The following is a 19059-nucleotide window of genomic DNA, read 5'->3' on the forward strand; positions in this document are numbered from 1 at the left end:
GGCCGTGCAGACGCCGGCACACGCTGATGTGTGTGCACACACAGGTAGGTGCGGATGTGTGTGAGATGTGCACCTGCAGCTCCGTGCGTGAGGAAGCAGCGACGTGTGCAGGTGCGTGCTGTGCCGTGGGCAGGCAGGAGTGGCTGCAGGCGAGCTTGTGGCGCGGTGCGTGTGCAGGTGTGCGTGTGCAGGAATGTGGACGGGCACAGATGTGCACGGGCCGTGTGCGTGTGTGCTCAGACGGGTGTGCACGGAGGTAGGCACAGGTGATTGTGCAGATGTGCCCGCAGAGATGCGTGCGTGTCACAGATGTGCACACACACCCGGGGCCGCACCAAGCCCCCGGCGCTGCCCACCCTCGGGCCGCCCCGCACCCCCACAGCCCCGGCGGGACCGGGAGGGGGTCACCCCGCCGTAGCGCGGCGTCGGGCCGGCCGCGCCTTCAACGCAGGGACTTGGCGTCGCAGCGTGCGTGTCAGCGAGCGTGTCCGCGTGTGTCCCTGCGCGCTCGTACGCGTGTGCGCGCCTCTGTCTGTGTCTGTGTGTCCGTGTGTCGCTGTGTGCGCCCGCCCCCGGCCCCGCCCCGGCGCTGCCAATCACCCGGCGGCCGCTTTGATGTCGCAGCGCTCGCCCGCCGCGCCGCCGCGCTCGCAGTCGGACCGGGCGCTCCGTGCTCCGCCAGCCGCCGGCGCCCGCTGCTCCAGCCAAACTTCCCGGGGCTCGGAGGGCGGGGGGGCGGCGGCGGCACGGGGGGGCCCGTGGAGCCCGGCATCCCGCGACGCCTGCCCGCCCGCAGCCTGCCGAGCCCCCCGCGAGCCGCCGGAGCGGGGAGGGAAGAAGGGGGGGGGAAAGAAAAGAGTGACGAGGGGAAAGCGATTCTAATTTTTTTTTTTTTTTAAGGAAAGATTTAAAGGGAATTTGGAAAGGGGGAACGAAATTAAAGGGGGAGAAAAAGTTTAAAAGTTAAAGGAAAGGAGGAAAAACTTTAAAAAGAAAAATTCAAGAGGGAGCTAGTTTTTATTTTTAATTTTTTTTAAGAAGAGAAAAAAAATAATTGAGGGAGAGAAAAAAAAATAATTGCAAAGGGCTTGATCCGGGAGAACAATACTCGCCGGGAAAGTTGCTGCGCGGCGGGGAGGGAGCGGCGGGAGGAAAATGCCGCAGCTGGGCAGCGGCGGCGGGGACGACCTGGGCGCCACGGACGAGATGCTGGCCTTCAAGGACGAGGGCGAGCAGGAGGAGAAGATCCCCGAGAACGCCTTCACCGAGCGCGACCTGGCCGACCTCAAGTCCTCGCTGGTGAACGAGTCCGAAGGCAGCGGCAGCCCGGCCGCGGCCGCCGCCGATGCCGAGGTGAGCCGGGCCGGAGCGGCCCCGCACGGCGGCCCCGCGCCCCCCGCCCCGCCGCGGCCCCCGCCCCACGCCCCCGCGCTGCCCCTCTCTCTCCTCCCCGTGCAGGCCCTCCGGCGAGTGCAGGATCCGCAGAGGGTGTACCAGGAGAAGCTCCCGGACCACATGGATGATGGTTAGTCACAGCAACCTCCGCGTGTTTCTGTGTGTCCCCCTCTCCCCATTCCCGGTTCCTGCTGGTCTTCCCCGGTGCTCCCCGTATAGTGCTTGACCCCCCGGTTCCCCAGCCCACCACCCTGACACCCCTGGGAGTGAGGGATGCTAGCCTGGTCGCCACAGCCCCCAGCGGGAAGGCTACTCCTGACAGCACCGAGGCTTCCCTGTGTCCCCGCGGCGGGAGGCTGCACCCGTGGGGGACCCTGGCACTCCCCAACACTTTCTCTGAGGAGTATGGGATAAAAAGACTTCCACAACATGCTGTAACCTCTTTGGGGACCCCTGACCGGCAGAGGAGTCATCTGTCATAAGACAAATTTTGACAGGGAACATTGATTTCAGCAGGTATGAAACATCAGGACCCAGGGATGTATAAAGGATCTGCCTATTCTGGTTACCCTTTCCTGATGCTCTCAGATCCGTATCTGCCCAATGGATCTATGTCACCTCTGGTGAGTTCCTCCTCTCCGTATGGAGAAGTCTTGTTGCCTCTCTCACTGCTGAAGTATATTGCAGGTATTGTGCAGGCATCTACACATGCTTTTTTCCTGACAAATTGGAGCCCGGTTTCTGAAATAGCTGGACACTGTTCTGTCCAAGCCAAAAGGAAAAGCAGTGGGAAGGGGGAGAGATGCTCGGCAGGAAGTGCCTGCTTCACTCTGAGTTTGCTGGACGAGCTGCTTTTCCAGTCTCCTCGTCCTCTAGGTTTGGCTTTACTCTACCAGCAGTCAGATCCTAATATCTCATGGAAGAGTGTCCGTTCCTTTTTCTGGGTCACGGGCTTTGGAGGGAGCAGCTCCTGGTCTTTGTGTCTGTGTTCAGGGATATGTCCCGCAGCTGAGCTTGTGTGCTAGGGCTCTGTTGTGGATGATGGCCCAGAAAATGGATCTTGTGCTTCTAAAATGGCAATAGAGGTTTTCAGGAAAAGGCTTCGTACTGCTGGAGGACTATTCCCATCTTCCTCCTGGAAAGTTTTCCCTCTCAGTTTAAATCAGCTTTAGTAATTCTGTATGTTCTCATGTTTCTAAGTTTTGCCATCTGAGTGATTAAACTAAAGTCTTCTTTACAAAAGCTGTCTTTTCCCGCCACCATCTCGATCAGAACTTCAGAAAACACTGTCCTGACTTTGCAGCAGACAGTGGATGCTGGTGTCTCTCCTGGGAGCCGGCACTGCTGCGTTTGTTTCAGGCATTGTTCCGCATTAGCCATCAGCAAGTGAGGACAGAACATAATTTGGTTTATTTCAGGTTCAGGTTTTAATCTTTAAAGGGGTAAAGTTTAAAAGAATATGTAAACCTGTCCTTAATTCCGGTCATTTGTTCACAAGAGGGGTAGGATGTCAAACTGGTGTTATGGAAAATGGATGGATTGTGGAGTATCAAACTTAGAATTATTTGTGGAAATCAGTGCCGTACCCTCACACCTGACCCAGCTGGCCTGGGTAGCAGGAGACAGGTCCCTGCATGAGCCTGCCTGTATCCCACACAGCTTTTTCTAGGAGATTCAGTTTCCCTGGCTGGAGACTGCTGGAACTTTGCTGGAGTTTGCAGAGATCAAGGATCTATCCCTAAATTTTTAAGTCTTCCTTCAGTTTACAGCAAGAAGAGATGTGTTTGTAGGGCAGGGCACACTTACGTTGTTGTAACCCAAATAAGCATTTCTTCTGGTGCTTCCCACCTTATGCAGGTACCAGGTATCCCCCTCATTCCCCAAAATATTAAGCTATTCTCTTCCTGATAAGGTTTGATTGTTTTTAAATTTGTCTTTCGTAAACACAATTTGCTCCCTGAGATAGAATTTGGGTAAGTCCAGAGTTCCATCAGTCCAGTATCTTTTTGCTACGGTGGAATATTTCTTTTAGTCTTAAACTCTTCCTAGATGGGCAGCAAAGTGCAATAGCCTATTTATCAGCAGCTAGGCTATAAAGGAGGTTGTGGTTTAGGAATCACCTTTTCCCTTGCTAACAGAATAAAATCCGAGCGGGTGCTGTCAGAGCAGCGGACAGGAGCAAATGAACTGTGCAGAACTGGAAGGCGAGAAGATACAAGTAGCAGAGGAGGATTGATCCCATCCCCTTGAGGGCCATCAAAATCATCCAGTGCCTCAAACAGCTTCCTTTAGGCCTGTTTGGATCCTGCCGTGGTTTATGAAGAGCTGATTTGATGTTTTCAGTTAAAAACCTGGCAGACAGGGGAAGATTTCTTCCTCATGAAGGCTGATCTTGCGTTTTTTTCAACTTATTACAGTAACTATTTCAATATATTATTTTGGGCAATTTTGTCTTCTATTTCTATTGACTGTGCAAAGATTATCGTGGTAAATTATGGATTGCTCTCGTATAGATTTATTGCTGCTGGTGTACATTATATAAAGTGTGGGCTATAATCTGGTGGCTGCTTTCAATAATCAAGGAGGTCAGATCTGTGACCGAAGATTGCAGATACTTAACCATCCATAAAAGTGTGTTTAATTAACACTTTAGCACGAGTCAGGGAGGAGGGTTGTGTGAGTGAATAGGATTAGGTATCACAATCATGCGTGCACTTGATAGTGGAGATTGTATTTTGGTTAATGAGGCTTCCTGGAAACAGTTGTTTGCAAGTAGGATTAATTTTAGAATCTTAAAAAAAAAAATCAATTAAAAAATTAAACCAGGAGTACTTTGGCACACTGTCAGGGCTTTACACTGAAAACAGTAATTTACCTGATTGAAAACAGAGTATAACTCCCTGAAATATACAGAGCAGCCAGCATCGAGGCTGGGGCTGAACCCCTACCCTGCAACGCTCTACAAAACCACATTTTTTTCGGTGGGCTCCCCACGAACCCTGTGAGGGAGCTGCAAGTGGCTCTGGACTGGCTCCAGCGCCTGCCTGGCTGGGTGTGTTGCTACCAGCAGTACCGGGGTGCAGCTTTCCTATTTTCTTTCTGATTTTGTCAGCAGCACCACTTTTGCTTTGCTTCCCTCAAGGTGTTTGTAGCCACTAACTGTTATGTTGCTCACCCGAGCATCCTGCTCAGGTCCCCACATCTCCCAGCCAAAATTGCCTCTTTTTGCCAAAACACACCCAGCCATGTTATTGTTTACATGCTCTGAAGATGGCTGGGTACCTGCCATCAGCCTGGCTGATGCTCCCTGGAGGGCCAGCAGCGGAGGGGGTGGCAGGAGCTGCCCGCAGCAGGGTGGCCCTCCTTGGCTGAAGGTGGCAAATGCCAGAGTGGGATGATTCAGCTGGAGTGCTGCTGGTTTGGGCAGGCTCAGGATTCCTGGACTGGCAGTAGAGCTGTCGCTGGGGGCGTGGGCAGGGTGAAGGTGCTTCTGGAGCTGCGGACAAGGCAGAGGGCTGAGCCCAGGTGTCCCTTGTTCTGGGAGCTGTGAACCCCATCAGCTGCCAGGCTGCGGAGGGCACACTCAGTCAAGGGTGTTTAAGAGCATTTTGGCACAACCTGTATGTGTGTCTGAAATCTGTGAGGCCCCGGGAGAGCCATCTCTCACCTGGCTCTCAGGTGTTGTGTGTGTGGTCGTTCAAGGCTCCACTTTATCCCATCTTACGCAAGGTCCAACTTTCCCCAGAGTGAAATGTATAGGACTTATGGGTTAAAAATCTGTAAGAAACTTCCAAAGAATATGAACAAGTTGAGGAACTGTTTTTCTAAATTAAATATAAAATCATAAAACTATATCCTTTTTTAAATAGTACAAATGACTTTAAATCAAATTAAGGTACATCCTTAGTAAGAGCAGCAGCCTTTTAGGTGGTTACAAACATTAGAGGTCAGACATGGTCAAACATGTTAACACTTTGATCAGATTAAAATATTTTTCTTGCTACAGTTGTATAATTGAGTTTAGACCTGAGGGGGTTTTCTGAACATTGTTATATCTTGTACTATGTGGTAGTTAAATGGTAAAAGGAGCTCTTGTAAGTTCCTTTAAGTTCTTTTTGTAAATAGGTTTATAAAATAAGGGAATGAGCCATGCTGCCCTGTATATAGGGCATGAGGTCTCCCTGCTCCCATTGATGGGAGAGATTTGAGGGGAGCTCCTCACACTTTCTGTGTACTTCAGATGTGTTTGGTGAGTGTGTGAGGAGTGTAAAGGCAGGATTAAAATGTTCTGCATGTAAAGCTGAGGCACTGGGCTTTCGGTCTGTGTGAGAAACAGAAGTTCAAGAGCCTTTTTTTCTTTGGAAAACAGACACTACCTCATTTTCTTAATTACTAAGTTGTCAAACCAGAGCTTACATGGGCACAGAAGAGTGGGGGTACCTCCCCAAGCCCTGCACAGCTGAAGTCCCCAAATAAGACAGCAGGACTCACAATAATGTGGCTTTTCAGAGCCTGGTCCCTGTGGCCCACTGGGTTCCTTGAGCTTGTTGAGAGGGTATGAAATGTCCCCTTGGGCAGGGCAAGATGAAAGTGCACTTACTGCTGGCCTGGGGCCACAGGGCCCAAATGTCTAACACGAGGTCAGAAAAGCAGGGAGCTGCAGTCTAGGGCTGCTCTTCACTGGACAGAAGCTGAAGCAGCAGCAGCTGAGGCGCAGGACACGGCTGCCTCTGCTGCATCCCCTTCCCCACAGCTGCTCCATCCCTCTGCAGGAGGACACTGTGGCCCCCACAGCAGCTGGCAGAAGGAAATCTGCAGCTCAGCTGTTTCTCTGCCTCTCTGTCCTGACTTGCACTGTCAGGGCAATAGTTTAGTGTTGCTTTTTCCTGTGTTGGGTTCTGATCTTGTTGAAAGCAGTGGGAGAACTCCCCGGAGTCCCCGTGCGATGGGGATTTGTCGCTGTGAGAGGGCTGCTGCCTCCCTCTCCAGATGTTGTGTGTGGAGAGAGGGAGGGAGGCAGCTGGGAGCCAACAGTAGCTCTGTGTGTTCCCAGCAGTGCCTGCTGCTGTGGGAGAGCAGCATCCCAGCCAGGTTCCCTGGCAGCAGGGCTCACACTGCGGGACCTCCCCGGGATGGTTCCCTGTCCCCATGAATTGTTACATTCCCGGCACACAGCGCTAGCAGCGCGGTGCTGCTGATGGACCTCCTGGCAGACAGACAGATGAGTAATTTGTTCCCTCCTGACCAAAGCAAATCCACTTCTTTCAGCTCTTCTACCTAGCTCGAAATGAGGTAATACTGAAAATAATGTTTCCTGTTAAAGCGCAGTTTTGGATATGTGGATGTACCAAGGCACAGGGCTTACGAGGTCATTTATTGCATGTCTGATTCAGTCTTGGTTTCCCCCAAGGAAAATTCTTGCGTTAATTTCTGAGTTCATATCACACCCTCAATTTTGAAGCAGAACTTCCCTTTGAAATAAATTAGAGAGTTCTGCTTAAGAGGCAGCGACATGATACAGCACTGGATGTGTGTGGTCTAATAGAACCTTATTTTTAAAATTGTTTGGAATGAAAAAAAGAGAAAGCAAAATGTCACAGGGAAACAAAAGCAAGTTTTATGTAAATCTGTGCATGTGAATAAGTATGCACGTGATCCAGACAGTTCAACAATATCTGGTCTCCCACTGGGATTCCTTCACAGGCTACCCTGAACTGGCTTCCCAGGCATGGGATGCTTTGTTGGCAGGGAGTTGCTATGAGATATGTATGGTAAAGGCACTGTTCCTGCAAATTTCCAACCATTGCTGTGTGTGAAATTTTATGGGCTTGACCGGTTGAGAATCTGGAGAGAAAAGCAAAAACTTAACATCAACTCGAGTTCCTGAAGCTCATCCATGTTAATGATTAGTGGTTTTGAAATTTTAGCTGTGAAGAACAAAGCGATTTGGGTTTGAGTGGCACATGGCATGTCCAGAATGAAAAGTGCAGAGCTGGTCTGGTATCCAAAGCTGTAACTGAGAGAAGGGGGAGCAGGAGGAGCTCTGCAATGTGCTCACTCGTGTGTTGCCTCACAGCTTGTGGTCCCTCTCATGCCACGACTCCGTTGGCACCATTAAATTCCTGCACTGGGGTAAAAACCCTGGCTAATCCATGCCATGGGGTGTGCTGGCATTTGCTCTGGCAAAGTACCCAGTCCAGTAACATGGCGTGTGTTCGTGTGACTAAACAGACATTGCTGGCTCTGGAGGGATGACTCTCTTGCCTATTGTCAGAGATCTTCTGCATAGGGCCAGATCCTAATCACAGGCTGAACCCTCCCTATCTGCAGCGTGATCTGCAAGGGAAGCAGGATTTTGGGCAATGGGTTGGTGTGAGCTGTACACCTAAGATGGCAATCTGGTGTGGACTGTGTGTGTCTGTGTGTACATGGCATGGTGGTTATGGGCAGAGCAGAGCCTACTGCTGAGAAACATCAACACTTTTGAGGAAGCATCTACAGCTTGCCATTAACTTCACATCTGCAGTTTTTTATCTGCCTTTTGGCCATGATTCATCAAGACCAAATTTAGTCTTTGTTTCCTATTGTTTGGCCTTTGAGCCCCCTTGCCAATTCTCCACAGAGAAGGTGAGGAAGGACCTGAGCCCTTGTGAGCATTGTTACTCTCACGGGGAGGCTGTGCTGGACTGAGAGGGTTTGGGTGACGATAGTCAGACACGTGCTGCTCTTCACTTACTAAAATCTCCTGCACCATGTGTAAGCCACAATTTCATCAACGAATCCTCAAGGATTGTCTTCCCCTGTCTCTTCCATTGATTTGAACAGGGACTAGGTGCCAAAATTGTCTTTTTGAAGGCATGGCTGCTGTGGGAGCTTGTCTTTATCCCACCCCTCCGAGTCTTTGGCCACAGCTGCTGCAGCTCCCTTTCCTGCTTGCTGCTCATTCCATAGAAACACAAAATGGTTTGAGTTGGAAGGGACCTTAAAGATCATCACATTCCAAGCCCCTGCCATGGGCTGGGATACCAGCCACTGTTCCAGGTTGCTCAGGGCCCTTGGTTTCCCATGCCTTTGCCATTCCACCTCACTGCTCAGGGAGCCAGGAGATGGCTTATGTCAGCATCTCTGCCAGCCTGATGTACACATGCTCTTACCTCATCATTTACCAGTGGTGGGTGGAGGGCACAGCAATAGGAGAGTAGGTACAAGTTGCTTCCTGAACTCTTTGCAGAGCCATTGCAGCAGGCAAAGCTTCTCAGCCTGATCAAATCCATGGCTGGTGCCAAGCAGGGATGTGTGAGTCCCCCCTCTAGGCTCTTTTATTGCTGTACTTTGAATCTCTCTTTAAAAAAGGCTATAACAAGATACTTGCTCATTAGTCTCTGTGTCTGGAGGATGAAACAAAGGTTTGGTAGGCAAACAGGTGACTCAGAGGGCTGGATACAGGATACAGAGCTGTTGACTTCCTAGTTTCCAGTTTTAATCCAGCTGAATCAGTAAAGACCAGGTGCCTGTTCTGTCTGCTGGCTTGTCCAGTGGTCTGTCCGAGAGGGCACAGCTCTCTCCAGGCCCCAGGCAGTGTGTGTGTTTCATGGGGTGAATGTCCAAAGAACCTGAATAGTCTGGACCAAACCCTCTGTAAGCATCAACCAAGGTCTTGTTCTCACCATGAGACTGCCAGTTCAGCACATGCTGGTGGCTTACAAACCCACTGACTGTTTCATAAAGGAAGGATTTGCAACACCGTGTGCCTCTAAGGCTTGGTTCCAGCAGGATCTTTTTCTTGGTGGGTTATCTTGGACAAAGAGCTCTTACCTTCACCTCCTTACAGAGGAACTTAGCACTGCTCTGTCACTGTTTTTTGTCTTTGCGTCTTTATAATTTAGGATCATAAAGCCATTAGTGCTGGAAAAGCCCTCTGAGATCATTGAGTCCAATCTTTAACCCAGCACTGACAAAGCTACCACTAAAACATGTCCCCAAGTACCACATTTACACATCTTCTAAATCTCTTCAGGAACAGTGACGAACAGTGACTCCACCACTTCTCTGAACAGCCTATGCCAGGGCTTGTCAGCTTCTTCAGTGAAGACATTTTCCCTGCCATCCAATCTGAATGTCCCCCCGTGCAGCTTGAGGCCATTGCCTCGTCCTGTTGCCTCTTACTTGGGAGAAAAGACTGAAGCTCCTCCACACCTGGCTCTACCCTCCTTTCAGGTAGATTTAGAGAGCAAGGAGCTCCCCCCTGAGCATCCTTTTATCCAGGCTGAGCCTCCCCCACCTCCCTCAGCTGCTCCTCATCAGACTTGTGCTCCAGGCCCTTCATCTGCTCCATTGCCTTTCTCTGGCCCTGCTGTTTGCGGCCATTCCCAATGAAGAGCTCTTCCACCACCACCCCCTCTGTGAAGTGCTTCATGGGGAAAGTAGGACACTTGGTCAGTGAAAGGGTTAGCAAAACCTGATGAAATCAGCTGTCCCCACCCAGAGCATCCTGCTGGCTGGAGGTGCTGGGCAGGAGGTCACCCAAGTGGCTTTGAACCACTGCTCCTCTCCCGTTCGCCACCTCTGTGCTAAACACAGCTCAGCTGCCGTGAGAAGAATCTGCTTCATTGTGTTTCACGGGGTCCCGAAATTAGTGTTTTGTGAAAGAAAACAATAAACTCAACAATGGTGTGGTAAGTTCTTGAAACCAAAGTAAAACTGGATACTGGAATCTAGAGCACTTTTCCCCTCTGGTTATAACAACTTTGCATTTGATTAAATGATAGGCAAAAAAAATCTCAACAGTATCTCCTTTGTTCCATTGAAAAATCTGGAACTGTAATACACAAAGTACATGTCTGCCTTGAGGAGCTACATAGTAATCACAGACTGACCAAAATACCACTTTTTTTTTCTTTTTTTTTTTTTTTAAGTGATTCAGCTTGTCTGCTCTACACTGAATTTGTTTTCTGCTGTAGTTTGCTCTGAGGAGTAACATACACAAGCATAAACTGAAGTTCTGCTCTGATGGGACCCACACAAAAGTAAAATATGAAATCCCAAGGTTTTAAGGTGTGTTTGGCTGGGTGCAAGGGGGCTGTGATTATAAAGGCTTTTGAGAAAAGACTTTTTGAGTTGCCAGGAAGAGGCTCTTTGCAGCAAAATGCTCAGAAAGGGTCAGAAATGTGGAATTTTTATTCTGATGCTGAGGATCTGGCACTGCAGAGATTGCTTTCATGTTTAGGAAATAAACCATTGTAAGATCTACCACATGAAAATTTGTTGTTCTTAGCATGGAGAGGCTGATGAGGTGATTCTCGTGCTGCTGCCCTGGAATTATTAGTGTGGGAGTCAGGATAGTGAGGAGGAGCTGTTGTCTTTGGATTCTAAGTGGGAGACACAGCACAACCCCTGACACCACCAAACCCGTGGTCAAAAATTGGCCTTTGAGCTTTGGCTTCTTGCTATAACTTGTGGACTGGCATTTCCAGATTTGGAATCTCACCGTCCAAAAAAATATATGGATTTAGAAATACAAGTGATGTTTCGCAAGATTGCATCATGCTGTGCTGAGTATTCTTTGGAGTGCTCAGATAAATTAAATAAATAGGTAAATTAAGTATGCATATTAACCCAAAATTGAAACCAGAAGTAATAACATAAAATAAGAAATAAAATTTTAGAAAAATTAAATAAACATCCAAACCTTTTTGTTTGACTTTCTCTGATACAAAGAAATTTCTCCAGGACTGTACAGCATATGAAACACATTATAAATGCTCTTGTAAAATCCACATCATTATACCACATGAAAGGCTGGGTCCTAAAAATAGCCATTCAGAGAGGATGCAGGCTAGTAGCAATTTCGGTGATCATGAAATAGTTGTGTTGACATCTCTATGCGTGCACACCCACAGAAAGCTTTGACTTTTGAATGTTAGCAACATTTGTGCTTTATGGAATTTTACATCTCGTCCCATGGATAGTCCTTTACCCAGGGGTAGAGATTCATTTCTGATCTTATTCCCATTTTTCTAACCCTGATTTTATTGAGAGAATAGGTACCTTACTCTTTTCTTTTCTTTTCTTTTCTTTTTTTTTTTTTTTTTTTTAGATTTTATGTGAAACTCTTTCCTTGCTGTCAGTTTGACAGTGGTTGGCAATATCAGTTGTATTTCCCTGTCTCCCAGCAGGGAAATATATGGGTTTTTTTTTTCCTTCAGTAGACACACACATATCCCCAGTATTTTGGAGAACTAACTGTTAAAATGTAAACCTACAGCATTAGATAATAACACAAGAAGCTGCCACATCTATACAGCCTTTGTATCTGGTGTAGTATTCAAAAGAAAGTAAATGAAATCTGCAGTAATTACACAGTAATGTATCCACAACAAAAAATTTCTTCCTTGTCCCAGCAATCAGAACTTGGCTTTTGTTTCGGAATATGAAAGGCTGCAGCCTCCTGCCTTCGGTGTGTTCGCAGCAAAGCCCTGGCTGGGATCAACTGCCGTAGCTCTGGGACAGACAACAGAGTCCTGCCAGCTGATATCGCGCGAGATCTTTTTGAAGAGCTCATCAGATTTGGGTTTATTGCTGTTGTGTTTCGGTTTTCGCTTGTTGTTTGTTTGAAAGCATTACTATAGGGATCGTTTGCTGAAGAACGTTGGAATCTTCAGCGCTGATCTCTTGTTTGCATTTCTCTTTTATAAGAAATATGACGGTGCTGGAGATGCACACCTTCACTTGAGGGTTTCTGAAGCTTGTGGTTTAAGCCTGTCCTGGATTTTAAGTGTGTGGCCCTTCTAAAACCACATGGAAACAGTCTATATCCTCAAAATAAGTTTGCTTCTGGAACTGGAGCAGAATCTGTGCAGATGGCAAGTGAAATAACAGGGTGTTGAAGAAAATGACATTGCTTCTGAAATAGTTGGCATGAAAATCCTGAAGTCTGAAGTTTCATTCAAATCAGATGTAGCTCTGGTTCGTGGGGCTGGACATGAATTTGCCCAGCAATGCAGCTCCAAGGGATTTACAGGGAGGTGTACAGTTGTTCCAGGTTGTTTTAAGTGCAGGGCAGCTCCTGTCCCTTGTCCTGGGCGGGGGTCCTGTTCCAAAGCAAGCAGGCTTGCCAGTTTTTACCTTGGTCGGTTGACTTCTTGCGGGCTGTTAACAATTCTGAAGAATCAAATGCTGTAAAATGACATCACGGAAGTGAGTTTGCTCTTGCCAATTTAGCTCCCTAGAACAGCTGGACTAGGGGACATGGGAACACCTTGACAAGGCAATAGTTTTATAGTGTAATTGCATTAATTTCTACGTGAAGTCATCAGGAATTGAAGGATCTCTTCCCAACTGAGGGCTGAGAAATTTTGGCTCCTTTTGGCATCCTGCTCTTTACAATGCAACAGACAGCAGTGTTTAGAAAAAGCTAAAAAGTTTTAATGCTTCTGGCTTGAGGCTGGTGTCATGCTTAAGCCCTTTTCTCTTTTCCATAATTAATTGGGTGCCTGAAAATGAGGTTATATCTGGCAACGTCAGTTTTTTACTATTTTGGTGAGCTCAGGTTTTTCTGCTAGGAGCAGAATTCAGGTAAAAGCACCAAATGTTCCTGGCTGGGACTTCTGACAGCACTTGAATGCAAGAGCCGTTATACAGAAAATTTAATTTCTTGACTCGAGAGTACAGAAAATTACCTGATATGTTCTTGCCAATTGTTTGGCTATTGACATTTACTGGAGCTAGTATATAACTACATGCATGTATTCAAACTTTGCAAAATAGAATGTTTTCAAATTACAGTACACTATTTGTACAGATCTAGGACATGAATCTGCTTATAAATGCATAGTGATGGATGAGGCAGGCTGCAGGGAATCCCTGAAAGATCAGCTCCCATATCCAAAAGCATCACTCTTCATCCAAATTTCCTGCTGAAACCAGTGGTAAATGCCTGAGTGTGGGGTGGGCGCGTTGCTGTTTCCGTGGGCAGGAGCTGCCTCTCTCCTGCCTGCGCCCCTGGAGCTCGTTTGATATGGGAGCCGAGTGATCCTCTTACCAGAGAGCACCAGGTGCTGTGGCAGACGGTGTAAATAGCCAAATAAACAGACATGAGTAGCACCAGTTGTTTATGTGTTAACACAGGATGTTCTCAAAATCAGGTAAGAAGTGAGGCATGTTACCAAGTTTTATAGCAGAGGAACCGGATAGTCTTGTAACTGCCGTGCATGGCCACGGCAGAGGAAGCATGGTTTTATCCCGGCTTCAGCTCCCAGTCCCACAGGAGCTTGTTTTTCTGTGACTCAGTTTCCCCCAGGAGCATTAGGAGTTTTATCATTTCATGTGTAAGTGATGCTTGGAGAGCACGGCAATGTTGATACTGAAACAAAGCATAAAATCCCACTCAGGCTGCTGCAAGAGGGGATGTTTCAGAAACAATCAGAGAAGAACTAGCCTAAAAGAGTAAGCTTTTAGACCACTTGTGCTGCTTATTAGACCACTTACTTCAACATATTAAACAAATTACAATTTCATAATCTTTTAGGAAGTTGTAGGTGGCCCTTAGACCACAACTTCTTCAAGGCAGCTGGCATCTTGCTTTAAAAACAAATAACCTTCTCAGCCTAAATGATAATTTCATAGAGTGGCATTAGCTGGATGGCAACAATGATGGCATGGTCCAACACATTGTCTGAAAGACACATGACACACAAATCCTCGTTATTAAACCAGGAACAAATGTAATTTATTTTCCCACTTGTAATATGGTGATGAGAACAACCTCCAGGATCACACAGTGTAGCTTTTGGACACATGTACCAAACCTCTGGATGCATAATTCAAATTCTTTGTCATGAAGAATCAGTCTATTTATCTTGGAACCTTTTTTACTTAAACAGTAATCTCTAGGAAATCATTTAACAGTAGTTCGCTGCCAGTTTGTCAGTTAATGGCTTGAGGCAAAATCTGAAGCAGATGAAAACTTTTCCAGGGCGATGCTGCTGTCGCATGGGGTGCCGAAAGGTTTATAGCAGAAAGCAAGCGAGGAGGCGGTCAGATGAGTTCAGTCCAACTTTTAGAATCAGGAGGAAACTCGGCACACCAGAGCAAAGACGGCTTTTGCAAGCACATCGTGTGTAGAATGTGAAAGCCATCAATTGCGCCCATGTCGACTTCTAAGCTGAAATTTTCCTTACTGGAGGCTCCAGGTGTGAGTGTGTGGAGGCCAAAACCACATGTGTTTGTGGCGGCTGGGGCTCTGCCTCGCTTCTTTGCATCCTGGGCATTTCTGCATCTCTGTGTCCCAGGTATCCCTGTGTCTCTGCATCCTGGGCATCTGAATAAGTGTCCTGGACATCTTTGCATTCTGGGCATTTCTGCATCTCACACCCTGGGCATCTGCATCTTTGCATCCCGGTATCTCCTCATCCTTAGGCATCTCCCCATCCCAGGTGTGGAGGCAGCCAGGCGGGAGAGCCGGGGCACAGCCCCCCCTGCTCAGCTGGGGTGCTGCAGGGTGTCTGCCAGGGCAGCAGAGTCCTCCAGCTCTCAGATGTTATCGCTTCTCTCTAAAAGTCTAGCAGCGAGTTTCAGTTAGGTAATGAGTTATCTGATTTCCCTTTAATCTGGGCAGCATCACTCCAGCGTGATAACCTCGCATCGCTGTTTATCTCACGCTCAGTGCTGCAGGAGGAAAATTGGCAAGAATGGGTGAAAATTCACTGGAAAAGGAGCTGAGAAAAGGTGCCCTGGTCTGCACCAAATTCCTCCTTTTTGCAGCAGGTGCGGGTTAGAAATAACTGCCCCGAGTCGAAATTCTCCCAAGAGGCCACAAAATCCAGCTGAAGTCAATGCCACTTCCCTGCAGCATTATCTCCCACTCAGTGCTGTCTGCCCACAGAGGATGGTAGGGTGTAGGAACTGGCAGGGGATTAATGGCAGCCTGGTTCATAAAAAACTCCGCTGCCAGAAGGACGTGGGACCCAGACAGAAGTAAAGAGGGGCTGGTTCTCTCTGCAGATGCCCCCAAGTGCTATTTGTCTGAGAGCAGATTTTCCCACAGATCTTTGGCCTTCATATTATTTGAAGAACCCCCTCTGCAGCTGCAATCCTTCCCTCCCCCGAGGGAAAAACAGGGTGGTAACTTTGTGAACTGAATGGTGTGGAGGTTTAGGAGTACTGCCATGGGAGGGGAAGATTTGGCTCATTAGCGTGGAACATTGTGTTGCCAGGAACAGAGTTTTGGGGCAGAACTAATAACATGGAAGCAGATGCAGTCAGCTTTTATTAAACTGGTTTGTAGATGACTTTAAATAGGCAACAGTTGTATCTGGGGCTTTCCTTGTAAGAGGCAGAATGGCAGACCCCAGCAGAAGCAGAATCTGGCTTAGATGCCGGATAAAAAGCACACAGGAGCTAACCAAATTTCTCGATGCTAGGAAATATTTCTTCCAGATATGTTTTTAAAAGAAAAAAAACACAACTGAAGACTTTGTGATTGGGTTATAATTTTTAAACCTTTAGAGTCCACGCATCTCACTTTGGGGAAGGAGCAAGCAGCTCTAGAGCCACAGTGTTCATATTCTGAAGGACCCAGCGTGATCTCACCTCTGCTTTATCCTGATGCGCCATCTCCTCTGGGCCATGGACTCCCAAGTTGCACTCGGTTACCCCATCTGAGCATACATTAACTGCTTGACAGTGCATTAGAGGCAGGCATGGATAAATTAATTTCCAAGCACTTCTCCCTTGAACCACCCTTTCCGTAGCACCAATTAACTCCGTAGCACTAATCAGCATCAGCGATGGTCGGATGCCATTTCCTGACACATGGCATTCCAGGGCCACCAGTAACGATGGGTTGAACTCACTCTGTAATTGCTGTACCCAAGTACTCAGGTTGAAATGACCGTCAGCCAAATACAAAGTGCCCATCCCAGCCAGCTCCCAAATCTGAGTGAGACCCTTGTTGCCTCTGAGGAGTCACCACAAAGACCATCCATCCTCGGGCAGACCCAGCAATGACAATTGCTGTGTGTCCCTACAGTGTCCTCCTGGTCCTTCACCACCTCGGTACAGCCTGGACTAACTGCCTGGCTTTCATGGGGGTGTTGGGAATGGTCGGTGCCCATCAGTGCAGCCAACCCTGCAACTGTCTGCAGAGGGGCCTGTTGGATTTCCGACATCTCCATAGATGTCTGTCAGCTCCTTCTATGCCAACTCCAGCCACCATTTCATAGAGCAAAGAGAACCATCCAGAAATCCTTTCCCTGCTCCATGCACCCAAGAGCAGCCTGGCATACCCACCATGTCTTCCTCGCTGTGCTCCACGCAGCCTCATCATCCATCCCAGTCACGCTGAATAAAACAAGAATCCATTTGGGTGCTGTACTCCATCCTGCCTTGCTTGTGCAATACTTTTTTTTCTCAGGCAGTTTCTAATCTAGAGATTTTCTGGGATCTGTGCGTGGCATTAAGGGAAGTCTCCTCATCACCTCAGGTTCTGTCTTTCGGTACCGAGTGTTTAAGACATAATTCCAGGCGTCCAGGGCTTGCTTTCTCTTTGTGTCTCCTTTGCTGTTGCTTTCATTTGCTAACATGTTGAACTTCAAAGTCTATTCTTTCTCATTCCTAATTTTTATGGAAAAATGGTCTGAACCCCATTTGCATTTCCTCCCTGAGGATACTGGCAGTCCTTAATCCTATATATTAAAGAATGTCAGTTTTCCCAGCAGCCCTCTATTCTGGGACTACTCTTCCACTCTGTTTTCTCCTTGAAATGCTCTCCTGTGGTTCAAAATTGCTCTTCACGGTGCCCCTGACCACTGTCACTTGCTGTTATGAGCTATTTGCACGGATGTTTGATCACTTTTTAAGCCCTTTTCCCTTCCCATCCTGTCCCTTGCAGGTAATTTGTGAAGGTTTCATGCCCATGGCAGTAGATGCCTGTTTGCTCTCAGAGGTTGCAGCATGGGCCGTGTGCTCTGCAACCAGCAATATTCAGGACCTGCTGCAATAACTATTTATAAAGCCAAGAGATAGCAGGATGAAAGTAAATAGGGCACTATTTTATTTAGGCTGATTTTAATTTCACACTGGTGGTCTCCATATTCCAATTGAGTCCCAGTGGCCACCAGCATTTACCTGCTCGAGAGGCAATTGCCATCTGTGCTTCCCCTGCTGTGAGGCAGGAGGGTACAGGGACCCTCTGTCTCTCAGTCCCCTGTCCCTCTTCCTGCTTCCAGACAGGACCACAGCAATTCCCTGTGTTCCCCAGCTGCTGGGAGCTGTGGGAAGTAGTAGAACACCGACAGCACCGGCCGTGCAGATCCAGGGATTTAGATCACGCAAACTCAGTGTTCTCTCCTACAAGCCATTCTCAGCGATGTGCTCAGTAATTAGCATGTTCATAAACACTTTGTAATCTTGTGATCATGGCTTGCAGATTAGCTCTTTTGCCAGCTTTGCGATTTCTTTGCCAGTTTTAGTTTTAATTGCAAATCCATTACTGCCAGCTCCCTTGCATATTGTAGCAATAGGCAAATTAAAACACTTGGACACAGTTGGGCGGGTTTCAGTTAAGAAATTAATTGTTACTGCCAACCAGTGCTTTTTAATGTGAGGGTGGCATTTGAGTTTGTTTTTGAGGGCATAATCTCCAAGACTTTCTTTTTTCCCTTCTCCTCCCCCCTCCCCAGACTGCGTTGCCCTGTCGAGCAGCTCCCCAGATGGCATGAAGCAAATGCTTGCCTCTTTGATCTCCTAGTCAAGAAATTTGGAAGTCGTTCTGAATTTATGAGAATCCTGTCTGAAATAAATCTGTCTGTGCACAGGGCCACACTAAGGCAACCTGGAGCTGCAGGCACGGCTCACCTGAACCTCCCAGGGAAGCACAGGATTCCATCCCACAGGAGCATCGTGTGATGCTGTAGCGATAAAGAGAAACTTCATGCATATTGTTGAACATGAAAAAGTCTAGACAATCTACAATTTACCAGTCGGGGTAATTGGCTAAAGGCTTAATCCACCCTGATAATCCAGTAATGGTATTGTTGGCAGGACATTGATGTAAATATCACTCAGCAGTGCTGGCAGCCGCTGTCTCCTGTGATTGCTGCCATTCCCAATTCCTTTTCCACAGTTGTTAGGGCTGATGGGGAATTTTCAGAGTTCTGCAGACTTCTTGTCTTTTACAAAAACTGTCTGGGCTCTGTGGTTATTTTTCACTCCCTTTGTTGAATAAGTAGCATTTTTCACCAGGTTAGAATTTTCACAGACCCATTCCTCAAGAACGTCTTTGTTCCTTGATGTTCTTTTTTCCTTCGTGTATTTCTCCCATAGCTCTCTCCAGCTTTCTGATGCTGCTGTCGCACAGTTTGCCATCACCCTCCTACACAAACAACATCTGTTCCTACAGCGGACCTGTGCCAGCACTGCAAGCCACCTACCACCTGTGTGTCACCACCAAACCTGGTGGCATTCACTAAGACTTCGGTGGCATCACTCTGCACAAGCCCTGACATGCCACCAGCATGGCTGGGGCTGCAGACACTGGTGGGGCACTGTGGAGGTCAATGAGCTGAGCAGGGTTCTAGAAATCCCCATTTTTGCAGGGGTGTTTTTAATGCATTTCTGTGTGCCCCATAGGGACAGAAAAGGGGATTGTACCACCACAGATGTAGG

General features: G+C 47.8%; 1 protein-coding gene across 9 annotated transcripts in view; it reads left to right on the top strand.

Annotated features, from left to right (window-relative positions):
• Positions 1-644: 644 nt before the first annotated feature.
• Positions 645-19059, top strand: part of TCF7 (transcription factor 7) — a 70747-nt gene continuing 52332 nt past the window's right edge. For 3 of the 9 annotated variants that reach the window (XM_038149741.1, XM_038149745.1, XM_038149743.1), the window contains exons 1-3: positions 646-1353; positions 1459-1525; positions 1909-2018. In XM_038149741.1, coding sequence (XP_038005669.1) covers positions 1156-1353; positions 1459-1525; positions 1909-2018 — 375 coding nt within the window. In that variant the 5' untranslated portion in view covers positions 646-1155. Of the gene's footprint in view, positions 1354-1458; positions 1526-1908; positions 2019-19059 lie in introns of all 9 variants that reach the window. The other 6 variants (XM_038149742.1, XM_038149744.1, XM_038149746.1 and 3 more) reach the window with 5 other exon arrangements.

This window comes from Motacilla alba, chromosome 13 (assembly GCF_015832195.1).
Source record: "Motacilla alba alba isolate MOTALB_02 chromosome 13, Motacilla_alba_V1.0_pri, whole genome shotgun sequence".
NCBI lineage: Eukaryota > Metazoa > Chordata > Aves > Passeriformes > Motacillidae > Motacilla > Motacilla alba.